General features: G+C 38.8%; 1 protein-coding gene across 1 annotated transcript in view; it reads left to right on the top strand.

Moving 5' to 3' along the window:
* The window catches only part of DCC (DCC netrin 1 receptor), a gene marked incomplete at both ends in the record, with an annotated part of 1,164,115 nt that overhangs the window by 385,509 nt on the left and 763,601 nt on the right, over positions 1-15,005 (top strand). The window contains one exon of the mRNA XM_082668331.1: positions 14,405-14,725. Coding sequence (XP_082524457.1) covers positions 14,405-14,725 — 321 coding nt within the window. The remainder of the gene's footprint in view (positions 1-14,404; positions 14,726-15,005) is intronic.

Here is a 15,005-nt window from a genome sequence, read left to right on the forward strand (position 1 = left end):
TTCTTTAAATACAAATTTAACGAAAACTCCAGAAGCATGACAGTATATCATACATTTCAGAAATAGAAATGTATATACTATATTTCAATATAGTTCATTCTGAATGCTTCTAGCTCCTGACAAGATATCTCACTATCAGACAAAAATAAACAGATTTCAAAAGAGAGTGCAAGTTTGAACATCTGTGTCATCTTTAAAACAGTGATAGGTCGGAGACTATGCCTCCCGGGTTGCCTCAAACAATTCTAGTTTATACATGTTGTCCTGGCATAATTATAAATTGAGTTCTCTTTCAGTCTCAAAAGTATCAGATTTATATAAAAAATATGTGATTATCCTAGTGATCACACCAGTGATTTAGCTTGAAACTAGCCAAGAGCAAAATGTACAGTGCTGGGCTTCCCTGGTGGCGCAGTGGTTGAGAGTCCGCCTGCCGATGCAGGGGACGCGGGTTCGTGCCCCGGTCCGGGAAGATCCCACATGCCGCGGAGCGGCTGGGCCCCTGAGCCATGGCCACTGAGCCTGCGCGTCCAGAGGCTGTGCTCCGCAACGGGAGAGGCCACAACAGTGAGAGGCCCGCGTACTGCAAAAAAAAAAAAAAACTACAGTGCCATAGTTAGCCTGTCCTCCTATTATACATTTTTTGTTAAATTTTACTTTTTTTTAACATTGGTGGTGAAGAAAAATTGACATGCTGATGTTCAACAGCAATCCCACCTAAAAGCTACTTTTAAAACCTTCACAAACTGCGTTACTGACTTTCTATCTTGGAGATGCGCAAGTGGGCATCCATGAAAGCCTTTAATCTACAGTGTCTGGTTATGAGCTTCTTTGGGTCCTGCTTGCCCATAAATGGCAGACTCCAGGTGAATCCTGCAGTGGGTAAACCAAACTTTGGACCTACTGGAAAGTAAGTACTAAAGGAAGCTCAAAATGTTCACTGTCTTTCCTTTATTCATCTTTGGTTCATTGAACATGTTAAAGATATTCTCTTGTCCTGAGACTAACGCCACCTAACACTTTTTAAAGTTATTATCTATTATGTGTTCATCAGTGCTAAACATAAATAGGGAAGGAGATTTAAACAAAATGGTAGTCATAGTTCTTGATTTTGAAAGTAGTAGATCAGGTATTAATATATTTGATAGATCAATACAGATTTTCTGGGCTGATCAAAATTTGGGAGGCCTGATATTTATAAATTCTGCTGATCAAATGCCTTGTTTCTTCTACATCCAGTTATGTGGGATAAATCTGGGTTTTGTGATTGAGGGTCAGTCTCAAGGAGAAAATAAGGTAGAAAAAGGTTTTCTGCTTTGGTGTTATTCCTCCAGCCTTTTCCCCCACCAACCTGTTTGTTCATGCATAGGCGCCTGGGTCTCCTGTTTGTTGATGGAAGTGCAGGGCAACTGTATTCCAGTGGGCTCTTCCCAGACCATCCCAGACCTTGACCCATGATTTAAGGTGGTAAATAACCCCCAACCCTAACCTCCAGACCACCCCCTACACAGGATAAACCTGACTGTATGTAAGTGACTTTGATCATTATCAGTCCTTTTCATGTCTGTATTATTCATTCCCCTGGCTATGCAATAGCAAAGGCGTATTTTTCAAGCTGTTTTTTCACTGGAGAGAAAAAGAATTGAAAAGGGGAGAGGGAAGATTTTATTTATTTGATTACATTAAAAGGTAGTAAGTGCTTTGGCTAATATGATTTAACACTTATACTAATTATGGTTTTTTAAATTACAGTTCTGGTATATATCATACAAATCAAAATGTTATACAACCAAAAGTAACCCCCTCTTTATCTTCTGGTGACACATATTAAGTCCCTGCCTGTTCTGATCGTTAGGTAATATGAGGTTAAAAGAGCTGCAGGCATTAGGTGAGAACCCGTAAGTGGGGCAGAACAAGAGAAGCAGCAGATGCATTTGTCTGGGATCGTGGGCCGTGAGGGGAAGAAGTGTCTCCAGCTGACGAATTATAAGGGAGCCCACACTTGAGATGGGGGCCTGTGGACCACACTCAATGAACTCAGCACATTTTCTGCTCTCAGTTTTGCGTTTCATCTGAGAATTGTGTATACATTTACTTCTGAGTGTGTTATGGTAACACTTGGACCTCTCAGTGGAATTACAGTTTCTATCATTCAAGGGAACCTGCTGTTTATTATTTAGATAAATTTAAGGCATTTACTCTTCCTCAGTTGAGACACAGAAGATCATTTCTTTGCTTTGACCCTTACTGATTTTTTTTTTCAATTAGAGACAATGTGAAAGGAATTTGTTAAAGGTCAAATAAGATAAATACATAAAAAGCAACTGGATAGAAGTTTGTCCAGGAATGGTAAAAAGTGGCGAAGCAACCTTAATTGCAACCCACAGCTCACCATTGGTGATACTATAAGTCCCTAGCTCTTCAGGACTGAGAGTTACCCAGATGTCTTTTTTAAAAATAACTTTATTGAAGTATAATCAACATACAAAGTCTGTACATATTTAATGTATACAACTTGATGAGTTTGGAGGTAAGTGTAAACCTGTGAAACTATCACCAGGATCAATGCCATAAACATATCCATTGTCTCCAAAAGTCTCTTCCCACCCTCTTTATTTTTTTTTGTTATTAAAAACACAGCGTAAGATCCACCTTCTTAGCAGATTTTTAAATATACAACATTGTTAACTATAGGCACCATGCTGTACAGTCAGTCTCCAGGATTTATTTATCATGTATAACTGAAATTTTATAGCCTCTTTAAAGCCAGTGAAAAACTCTACTGTGCTATAGCAGAGCAGGCTAGACTGTACTGGCTTAATTGCAACAAGAAAACAAAAGAAGTAGCTTTTCCCTTCACCTTGAATATTTATTCATGTAAGATGAAAAAAGCTAACAAGACTGTTTTCCTTTTCTCTGGGGCTTTTTAGTAAATGATGATATGATAATAGCATGGGTTGCATATATCATTAGTAATTAGAAGAATACATTTTCCACGGAATCCCCAACCACTCTGTTTGCTGAGGTATAGGTACAGCAGGCAGCAGGGACATGAGACAGGCCAGGGAGTGTCCAGAGGCAGAGAGGAGAAGGACAGGAAGAGAGAGGATGGATGAAGCATGTGGTCTGTGGTCCTGAACTAGAGGGCTATTAGAAGGAACAAGGTAGTGGGGGAGCTACTTAGCCATTTAATAGATATTTAATGAGATGCATGAATGAATGAACAACTATAATGAACTTCACTTGTGTGCCTATAGACCAAATATTCTTATTAAAGTTTTGGTAACTGGTAAATCCATTACCGAGAGGAATGCAGCTTTGAGGGTGAGTTTAGCACAAGGTGGCAGCTCCAAGCTTGAATCCCCTTCACTGTGAATTAGCAGATGATTAGCAGAATCATCTTCTTAGAACAGGGGTCAAGACTACAGCCTGGAGGGATGGCCAGATTTGGCCCTTACCCTCTTTTTAAAATAATGGTTTGTACATTTTTTAAATGGTTAACTTTTAAATCATCCTAGAAATAACTATATAATATCCTCAGTGTTGCCTCTTGGCCCACAAAGCTGAAAAATATTTACTCTCTGGCCCTTAATAGAAAAGAAAGTTGGCCAACCCTTCTTCAGACTGCTCAAGGAAATATTATCAGTATGAATATTGATAATTTTTGTTTTTATTGACAGTAATATTGAGTAATCTTTATCATTCACAACCAATCTAAGAGAATGAGATCCATTTTTTTTTAACCTCTGTTATGATTTTCTTTCACTGATGTAGACAATTCTCCTAAATTATTCATGTGTTTGTCAGTGTAACTTTATTCAATAGATATTTATTAAATGCATCTGAGATAGTTAAGGGCTGTGTGATACAGAGAGACAAACGTGATTCATTTCTGCTCCCCAGGAGTCTGTGGTATAATAAGGAAGAAATTCTCATAAATATGATATGTGATAGAAAGAATAGAGCCACAGGAGACGTTGAATAAAGACCTATCACTTCTAAGAGCTGGGACTGTCACTGCTATGCAGGGAGACTTTCTATCTCTGTACAGGCCTGTGGTCTAACTTTTCCATTTTGTAAAATGAGAGCCTGATGAGGATTCATGTTTATTATTTAATTGGCTTAAGATTTATAACTAGTTCTAAGATATTATTGGATGTCCTGCCATATTGGAAATCAAGTGAACTGAGAGTGCCTTTTACTATAGTGATTACAGCTCCTAGAGAAATCTTTGCCCTCTGTTTTGTTTGGTGTCTGTAGTAGGACTTGACCAGCAAAGGATTTATGAATAATTCAGTCTAGAGAACTTTCCAGATTGCATCCAATAGTGGCATTCCAGACATTCAGATATTGACTCGATCTTATACATTTGAATAATGCATTTAAAAATATATATATATGGTCGGGTCACTCGTTCCTTGGCCACTGTTTGGGTACAGGGTGCCTTCAACTCTGGTCCCCTCCTGCTAGTATGCTGGGTCCAAGGTAATAACCACTGGATTCTAGGAACGACTGTAATGCGAACATTTCTAGAAACTGCTAAAGCTAACTCATGCACGCAATTAACTCTTTTTAGATGAGAAATACACATGTGTGTCTTCAGTTTCAGACTTCCCATTATGGTTTTGATCCTCTAAAGAGACTTCGTCCTTGCTCTCTAAGTCATCTCCTGTAGAATCTAAATCATCATTGAATAAAGCAAGTTGTTTACATGGGTCCTTTAATAAAGGCTGACCTCCTGAGTGGCTTAAAGCTCACTGGCTCTCAGTTCCAATGTTGATGTTTCTCTTATCATTGTGGGTTTTCCTTCTTGATGTCCTTCATGGACTAAGCAGGAAAAGCTCACCTTTCTGCTGTGACAAGATACAGTAAATATCCTGACAAAGAGAACTAATAAGAACCTGCTGTATAAAAAAATAAATAAAATAAAATTCAAAAAAGAAAAAAACAGAATGACTACATTTTAATAAAAAACACTGTTGGGCCTCTGTGTCGAGAAAATTGGGATCATTATAACACAAATGTTTTACCAGTATGGGTACCCCCATCAGACTTTATACCACAATATCAACCATGAGGTTTGCTGAATTTTCAAGGCTTTCCCAGGACCTGTCAGACCTTTATGGAATTAATCCTTCACATATTCAGCAGTTTCCACAAGATGAATGCTTCATTTCTCATGAATCATAATAAAACAGCCTGTGCTTTGTTGGCAGAGTGACCTCTGCAGTCTTTTATTTTCAAGAGAAAAGATTAGACTTTCTCTCTATTTCATGGATAACGAAGGTGGGTTGTTGGTCTCTTGGCACCTTCAGTACCTGCACCTCTTTGTGCTCTCATATAAGTCTGTGATAAACTGATCACAGCATGATTATAGCAGATCTCTTCATATAACAAATTTTCTCCTAAATTTGAGGGTAATTTTTGTAAGTAGCAAAGTTAATATGTGTGAACTCATAGACTTTTATAACAAGAGAGCTGAAGACACCTAGAAGTCATGCAGTCCGACTCCTTGTTTCATTGTTGAGGACATCGGCTCCCAGGGGTGTAGCCCATACTCAGAGGGGCTAGTGAGTGACAGAGTTAGGCAAAGTACTCAGGTCTCCTGACCCCTTGTGCTGAGAGCTTTGTTTTGCAAGTGTGCCTTTTCTGCATATAAATTATGTAAATTGCTCTATTGATCTACTTGGACTCATCCTGGACTCTTTTGTTTTCTCAACAATCCATATCTAATCCCTCAGCAACCCCACTGACTCTACCTTTAAAAATGGATCCTGAATCTGACCATTTCTTATCAAGTCACATCATGTCTCACCTGGACTATGGCACTAGCCTCCCAACTGGTTTCCCTTCTTCTTCCAATGACCCCTATTCTCAAAACAGCAACCGGGATGATTCTTTTAAAAGAAGATTTCTCAACCTCAGCACAATTGACATTTTGGACTGGATAATTCTGTCCTCTGAAGGGTTGTTCTGTGCATTGTAGGATGGGTAGCAGCAGCCCTGGTCGCTTCCCACTACATGCAAGTAGCACCCTTCCCAGTTGTTACAACCAAAAGTGTCTCCAGTGTCCTGGCTGGGGGATGGGAGTGTCTTTCCCTATTCAAAACTACTGTTTTTATAACATAAGTTGGACCTTTGCACTGTCTTGAAAACTCTCCACTTGGTTTCCACCTTTGTCAGTGTTAAAGCAAAGTTCTTTTGCTTGTCTACCAGGTCTTACACGTATCCCTGTGACCTCTTGGTCTTGTGTCCCCACAGATTTCTTCCCCTAGGTACCTATTCTTCGCCTGTTATGGATTGGATATTTGTGCCCCTCCCACCGCCCCTGCCCTGGCAAATTCTTATGTTGAAGCCCTAACTCCTGGTGTATATTTAGAGATGGAACCTTTGGGTTTAGTTGGGGGCCTCATGACGGGATTAGAGTCCTTGTAAGAAGAGGAAGAGAGATCAGGATATAACCTCTCTCTCTCTCTCTCTCTCTCTCTCTCATATTATTACAAATATGTGGATAAAATAGCAAATTACTATGAATCAAAAAGTGAATCATTTCTTACAAGGAAATGCATATAAATTTCAACAGTGGCTGTCACCAGGTGAAGCAGGATTATGAGCAAGTATTATGACATTTGGTTTTATGTTTATATGTTCTTATCTGTGTATAGTAAATATGGGCAACTTGATTAATAATAAGGTTCTGAAAGTTGGTTGGTCTCTTAACAATACCTGGCATTCCAATGCTTGTCCACTTTTCACTGCCATCTGGATGGAGAGATTCCTATGCACTAGATACCCATTACCTGGTACTTTTTCTAAATACTCTGAAAAACCTTTCTCAGTGTTCCAGTTGACAGCTGTGCATTCATAAAAAGCAGTCCATCCCCCTACTGATGAAAAACACAAGGGAGGAGAAAGCCAGCTTACATTTTACCAAAATGAGACAGGGGATAAAGGTTCAAACCCAGGGCAGATTAAGCAGCACATTGAAGTTTCTCTTTTAAGTGTTAATTTTGCATGAGGCCTAGGGAATGATAACCTAGAAGTCAGACTGTGTTACCTGTTGAGCTGAAAAATAATCCCATTACAATTTGCCCAGTATCACACAGCAAAATCAAGCGGTGGTTTAGAGATTCAGCTCTTGAAGCAGCAAAGAGATGAGAAAGCTACTCCCCCACTCTACCTTGGCCCTTATCATTTTTCTTTACCATTGGATTTAGCCAGCGGACACTCAGACAGTTGCCTGGGGCACACACTTCTTGCCCTATAAAAACCTCAGATCTCTCTGCAAAGCCTCCACTGCTTTGTGGAAGATGCCACGTGCTCAGAATGTGTGATGGGGAGGCTCTGTGTGGGACCATGGCTTCTTGAACTTCACATCCTATATTTATATTTCTGAATTTTGCTCCCTGTCTTGTAAAGGGAAGAGAAAAAGAAGGATTGCTGTGTTAAGAACAAAACAGATTGAGCAACCTTTCTACCTGTATATTTGATGGTACTGGACTAGGTCAGCAAGTGTCCTGACACTAAAATCACTTTTCCTGATTCAGTCATGGTAATTTTCCAAGAGTTCACTCTTGGTAGATACGTCAGAACTGAGAAGGGTAGTATGAATTCATATACTATTTGCTTACTTTTGCGATGGCCTCAGGGAAATAATTTCATGGGGGATAAAATTGCCAGATAAAATACAGTATGGCCAGTTAAGTTTGAAATTTGAATAAATAACAAAAAATGTCAGCATAATTATGTCCTATGCAATATTTATTTAATATCAGCATTTATTATCTTAAGCACGTATATACTAAAATGTTATTTGTTGTTTATCTGAAATTCAAGTGTAACTGATATCTTTAATTTTTATTGGCTAAATCTAGAGATGCTAATGGGGGAGAAACTGGAACTATCCTTTAAAATTTTTCATTTCATCCATTGCTTCCCTACATTTTTTGGTACGCGGGCCTCTCACTGTTGTGGCCTCTCCCATTGCGGAGCACAGGCTCCGGACGCGCAGGCTCAGCGGCCATGGCTCACGGGTTCAGCTGCTCCGCGGCGTGTGGGATCTTCCCAGACCGGGGCACGAACCCATGTGCCCTGCATCGGCAGGCAGACTCTCAACCACTGCGCCACCAGGGAAGCCCTGTTTCCCTACATTTTAATGATACTTAATAAATTCCCATAGTAAAATGCACTCGTGTTTCTTCCTGTTAAGTCTTTGCCTTATTGAAATTCAGTAATAAATGCCATAAAACCTCATTCATTTCTGATTTCCGTTTGTTGTAATAAAAACTTGAAGTCGAATGGCTTGAACATAGTCTCTCTGAAGGGCTGGAATGCACACAATCCTTTAAAGATATGACCACATCTTCTGACAAGTATTTTTACCATGTCTCTTATTGTAGTCGAAAAAAAGCACTGATACTTCACAGAAACCGCTGTGGTCATTGGTTCTGGCTTTGGTTAGATACACTTTCTCACTCTGGGCTGGCTGAAGTTAATGTTTTGCATTAATATGAAGCATATAAAGTATACCTCCAAGGTTCTAGCAGAATGAGTGCTAATATAGTTTTGCCCATCTGGAGACTTAACTGGTCTGAGGGGCAGGTCACCCAGGCAAGTGTTTAGAGTTCCAGTATTTTTAAATGCTGTAATTATACTGTGGAGCTAAAAGGTAATGAAAGAAATGTAATCTGATAAAGAATAATATATTTTCCAAAACTTCTTTTGCAAGAGGATTATAGCTATCGCAGCTGATTAAAAGAAATCTTTTGACAGCTCCTTGTGTGAACAACCAAGAATGTTCCAAAGAACATTCTAAATGTTCAATTGACTATAGAATTTTTTTTTTTTTCCTTAATCCAGTATGGCCATTTGGTGTCCAGAGTGCTGGTAACAAAAGAAAGGTGAGGTGTCGTCACCAATAGCCCTCTTTCTTAGCCTTTTCCCTACTTTTTTTTCAGCCTCTCAAAGAGAACTATACAACAAATATTAATAAAATATGTGTTGGGCTTCCCTGGTGGTGCAGTGGTTGAGAGTCCGCCTGCCGATGCAGGGGACATGGGTTCGTGCCCCAGTCTGGGAAGATCCCACAAGCCGCTGAGCGGCTGGGCCCGTGAGCCATGGCCGCAGAGCCTGTGCGTCTGGAGCCTGCAGCGGTGAGAGGCCCGAGTACCGCAAAAAAAAAAAAAAAAAAAGAGTGTTGAAATGGTATTCAGTTATTCGCATTCCTGGATCATCCTGGTAACTTCATCTTTCTACTTAGAATTGACCATATTGCACAAATGCACCAAATATGGAACATTATAACAAGATAGTTCAAAAAACACAAGGATCCCCAAGCTGTAGGGATCCCCAAACTTCCCCAGCTGGAAGTTTTGGAGAAGCAGTTCTCAAGCTTTAGTGAATGTGAGAATTTCCTGGAAGGCTAATTAAAGCACACATTGTGGGACTCTGCCCCATTGTTGCTGACCAATTGCATGTGTCTGGGGTGTAGACTGAGATCGTGCATTTGTAACAGGTTCCCAGGTGGTGTTGCTTTTCCAGGTCTGGGAACCTTAGTTTAAGAACCACTGTGTCAGATTTATAATCTGATATCCTAAACCAAGTAATGTTCACATTAATTAGGGGACCTGTTAATTCATGGGTTTCTGTTTTGTTTTTTAAATCCCCTCCCCCATCACATAGCCTCACAGACATTATAAGCTTTTGCTAGGGCTGATTCCAGAGTGGCAGCTGCACATGTAAGTGATGTTTGATTAATTGAAAATGGATTATATTCCATCACCCATAGAATAGTTTTAATTTCTTTCAATGGAGGTCTCTTTCTTTATCTTAACACAAGAGAAACAGATGCAGTAGAATATATTTCTAAGAAAAGATAATAACGGCAGAACTTTCTGGGTTGATTCCATGAATTTGGGGATCCACAGACTCTCCAGGCGTCCCAAAGTAAAAGTTTTCATCATTTGAAAGAGACAAAATTATGCAGAGTAAGTTCTATGGGGATTTGTATGACATTTTCTAATCTTAAAATCTTTTAGGAGCTTCTTCTTACATTCATGCTACTTTTCATAAATTTCCTTTTTAGCTTTTATTGCTTTAAGCAGAAGCTCTAAAACATTGGACTTGGAAAGGAGTTTCTGACTTCATAGGGAATTATTTTTCACACTTAGCAATGTTTAATATTGTAGATGAAATGTCATACCTTAAAAATCCATTCTAAGTCTGCCTCTGTGACTGGTCTTTGAAATTAACAAGAATATGATAAGGAGAGCAAGCACAAAGGGACTTAATCTTACAGAAACATTTTTACTATTTGCTTGATCATTTTGGTGAGTTTCTAAAACACACTGAGGATCTTCTCTACCTCTAGGTGCTCAATTAATATAAATCTGGAATATCCCTAGGAGTGTTTCTCCTATGCTTATTTATGTTTGACAAAACTAAAGCAAATAGATGTTAATATTTCTCCTTTGGGTCACCTCTTAAGAGTAGGCCTTCCTCTATATTTTCATTAGGAAAACATTAAAGGTTTTGCTGTGTTCGTATCTACTTATGAACTACCATCTTTCAGAAGAAGAAGAAGAAAAAGAATAATGTCTAAGGAAAATATGATACTCTATTTTTCTTGGACCAACACAGATAAGAAACAATACCAGTTAGTTAAATGCATATATGGCTCTTTGCCTAAATCCTAGACAAAGAAGATTTAGGAATCTTCCCAAGACAAAATTTGGAGAGAGAGAGGGCTGAGACTCACTTATTCTTATCATGAACTCTGGTATCAGACTCACTCATACAAATTTCTTACTGGATGGGATTTTGGTATTCTCAAGTACATTTCTCTAAATATAATTACCTTATGTAATTTTATAGCAGGCCAAAAGGATTGCTTCTATGAAGCAAGACTGAGAAATGTTACTATTTGAGGGTTCAACAGAATGACCATGGGCATCTTAAAAATAAAACCAAACCAAAACAAAGGGGAAACTTCTCCTGTTGGCTTTCTTCTGGATGAAATTCTCACCATTGTTATTCTAATGTAAAATCCTCTGTAAAATTGTAAAGTAGGTAGTTTCATTTTGACTCTTCCAAAGCATTCTTCTATTGCTTTCTGATTAAATCTTTCACCCATTTCCTAGGCGATCTGTATCCTCATCGAACTCTGCCCAAATTCCAGCCACAATTTTTTGAGCCACAAGTTCCAAATGTTATGTGTACTTCTTTGCTTTCTTTAGTTTTATTATCTTTCTTTCTCTGCTCCTACATTAAATCAGTGTAGTTGATTTCACATTGAATTTTAGATGGAACAATTTGATATAATTATTTTATAAGATATGATACACTGGTAGGCCCATCCCTCCAAGGGGAACTAGTACTCTAAGAGAAGAGGGAGGAGGATAGCCTAGATTGAAGTCAGTGTAATTATCAGTGAGACATTTCTTAGGCCTGTGTATACTCTCCAAGGGGGTGGAGACAGCTTGCCCCTACCATGAGCTAAAACTTTGAAACCAGGACCATTGGAGACACACCTCTTATTTCTCAACAGATTATATTTGCTTGGGTCCATGCCCATCTTTTCTAAAAATGAAATAACTAATGCAAGTTACTTCAAGCAGCGAGACACCTTTATTCCAGAGTCACATGTTCAAAATATAATTGTGAAAAGGAGCACAAAAGCTCACATTGCCAGCAAACTGCAAGGGTAGTTGTACTGAAGAAATGTTAATCTTTATTTAACTTTCCCAAATTATGTATTCACAGTGCTGAAAACTGTCATAACCTTCTTCTTTCAGATTAAGTGGATTATTTATTTGTGATAATGGGCACATATGCTCATTAACATGGTGTCATAAACAGCTGTGTGAAATATACTGTGTGTTCTGTGACATAAATAAGGTGTTCAACATGAGGTGGTTGTTTAAAATATAGGCCCCAGGAAGAACAAAAAAGCAATCAGTGCTTTTTAATATAGTTGCCTGGTCTTGAATTCTTTTCTGCCTTATTAATGCTACTTGTATGGCAATTGCAGGTATTACTCTAGTGAAATATCTTGACATTTAAGGACATTAGAACTTCTTTCTACTTTCTCATCCTTGGTGTATCTCTAGCTAGCTGTTCACTGTCAGCAGCTCAGTAAGCTTAGAGCAGCGTTCATTTGATGGATGTCTTCAACCCATCCTAATTCTGAAAGTTCCCAAACTGGATATTGAATTTAGAGATCATGAAGTTCAACACCCTCATTTCACAGAAGGAGCTGAGCTTCTGAAGATTTAAAAGGCTTGTTTGAGTCCCAGATCTTTAAATAGTAAAGCCAGGACCAAGGGCTAATTATCCAGACTTCTGATGTGATGTACTTTCCACTAGAGGGGTGGGCAGTAATAATTAGGCTGGCTACACCAAAACAGTCTGACGGGAGGAGGGCCTTATTGGACAATGAGAGGGTGAGGCTGTATCTTTTGGGATTTTTACCATTATAATTTACGGTAGACACGATGCTCACTGTTATTTTAGAATTTATAATAATTTGAACAAACTTCCAGCTGCTTTCTTTGGGTAAATGACCTAGTTGGATGAAATGAGTGTATGACAATGAATGATGGGCAAATTTCAACAAAAACAATAAAGTAACAGACTTATTTTGAATATAAGGTTTAGAAAAATTGGGTTTGTGGGAACATGGCAGATAACACCATGGAGAAACGGTGAGAAGCTGTTCTGCTTTATCTTGAAAGTGGAGTATACAAAGCTAGAAATGAGTCTGTCCATTGGTGCTAGTATGGGTCAATCCTTTATTATAAGAGTACTGATTATAAGCAATTTAGATGCCTGCCTTTTAAATAATAGAAAACTGGAACATTTTCACCAAGTATAACAAAAATTGTTCCCATCACAGAAAAATTAAGGAAGCTAATGAAGTTGAGATTGTTATCCTGGAAGATTGAAGCCAAACATAACTTAGGGGAGGGAGTATTTTTAAAGAAATTAAATGTGTTCCTCTCCTCCGCACTGTTACACAGGGTGATTCTGGAGAAAAATGGGATTAAATGGAAGCAAGAAAATTCAGTTAAGACTCTAAGAATGATTCAATATTGAAAGCAAGGGATATTGTAGAATCCCTAGGCCCAGAAATCATTGAAAATGAAATTTAAAGTAATTGAACTTGAGTGATTTAGGTATACACCTGTCTGAGCAAAGGGTGAGCCCCATGACCTCCTGAGACCTCATCAAAGTCTTTGATTCAACAACCAAATATTCTGCCAAATGCTGTGATGCCAGCCCTGAAAAGAATGTACTTAAACTAATTGTACGTGTTTTACCTCCTCCAGATTCTTAAACAACCTTCTATTCTTTCTGTTGATTTCTTATGTTCATAGATGTTTATGAGAAAAAATCCAACTATAATATTCACCTAGACTTCCTGGCTCGTGAGCAACATTTGGATGGAAATTGAGACACATCACGGGTTTGTGACTTTAGGTGGTAGCTTTATTGACTTGCTTCTGCAAGTGGCATCTCTTACCTATTTAAAACACACTTGAGCTTTGTTCTAAATAACTTGTCCCACCCAGTTTGGAGCTGGTTTTTTGTTATTATTGTTAATGAAATACTGTCTCTGAGTGGATTTCTTTTTAAATTTATTGGATACTAAACTCAGAATGCAGAGATAGAAATAGCACCCTAAATCTTGGCTACCCCACTACTAACCGTGGCTACTTTATTTATTTATTTAAAATATATATTTATTTATTTTTGGCTGCGTTGGGTCTTTGTTGCTGTGTGCGGGCTTTCTCTAGTTGCGGCAATTGGGAGCTACTCTTTGTTGCGGTCCATAGCCTTCTCATTGTGGTGGTTCTCTTCTTGCGGAGCACAGGCTCTAGGCGCACGGGCTTCAGCAGTTGTGGCATGTGGGCTCAGTAGTTGTGTCTCATTGGCCCTAGAGCGCAGGCTCAGTAGTTGTGGCGCACAGGTTTAGTTGCTCCGCGGCATGTGGGATCTTCCCGGACCAGAGCTTGAATCCGTGTCCCCTGCATTGGTGGGTGGATTCTTAACCACTGTGCCGCCAGGGAAGTCCCACCATGGCTACTTTGGAAAATATTAGTCTATTCTGTCTAAATTTTCAAGTGTTGATTGATACGTGATGGTGGCCATGTCTAGATTTCTATAAATTCTTAATTTTTTATATTATTACTTTTGGGACCAATAGTTTCATTAATTGTGGTTACCTCAATTGGACACTTTTTCACTTCTTTAACACAACATCCTTGATTTTAAGTTTCATTTCGCCTTGGACATTATTCAAAGCCCCCAGGTGTTTTGGAAAAGTTTTGTGAAGAAAAGGCAGGGGATTGACTCCTTAGATCTATTTGAATAAGTGAACATATTTCCCTGTACTTTCATGTTCCAGGTTTCCAGATTAAGTCTTTCACATCACTGCGCTTCCTGTCGGAACCTTCTGATGCCGTCACGATGCGGGGAGGAAATGTCCTCCTGAACTGCTCTGCAGAGTCTGACAGAGGAGCTCCAGTTATCAAGTGGAAGAAAGATGGCATCCACCTTGCCTTGGGGATGGACGAAAGGAAGCAGCAACTTCCAAATGGCTCTCTGTTGATACAAAACATACTTCACTCCAGGCACCATAAGCCAGATGAGGGACTCTACCAATGTGAGGCATCTTTAGGAGATTCTGGGTCAATTATTAGTCGGACAGCAAAAGTTGCAGTGGCAGGTAAGTGGATTTTTCCTTCTCCTCCTCTTCCTTCTCCATCTCTTCTTCTACTCCTTTTTTTTTTCTTTTTGAGATTAAAAAAAAAAAAAACTAATATTTGTAAAAACAACGTATATTTTTTAAGAAAAAGGAAAAAATGTAAAAACATGTATGTTTATTTCCTCACAGGCTTGATTGACTTTTTGCCTAAATTAGCTTGGAAAACAATATAAGAATCTCAACAATTAACATAACATGATGAGATTTTCCAAAACAAAATTTGGTTCAAGTTGACCCACTA

This window comes from Grampus griseus, assembly GCF_964374135.1.
Source record: "Grampus griseus genome assembly, chromosome: 12".
Classification (NCBI taxonomy): domain Eukaryota; kingdom Metazoa; phylum Chordata; class Mammalia; order Artiodactyla; family Delphinidae; genus Grampus; species Grampus griseus.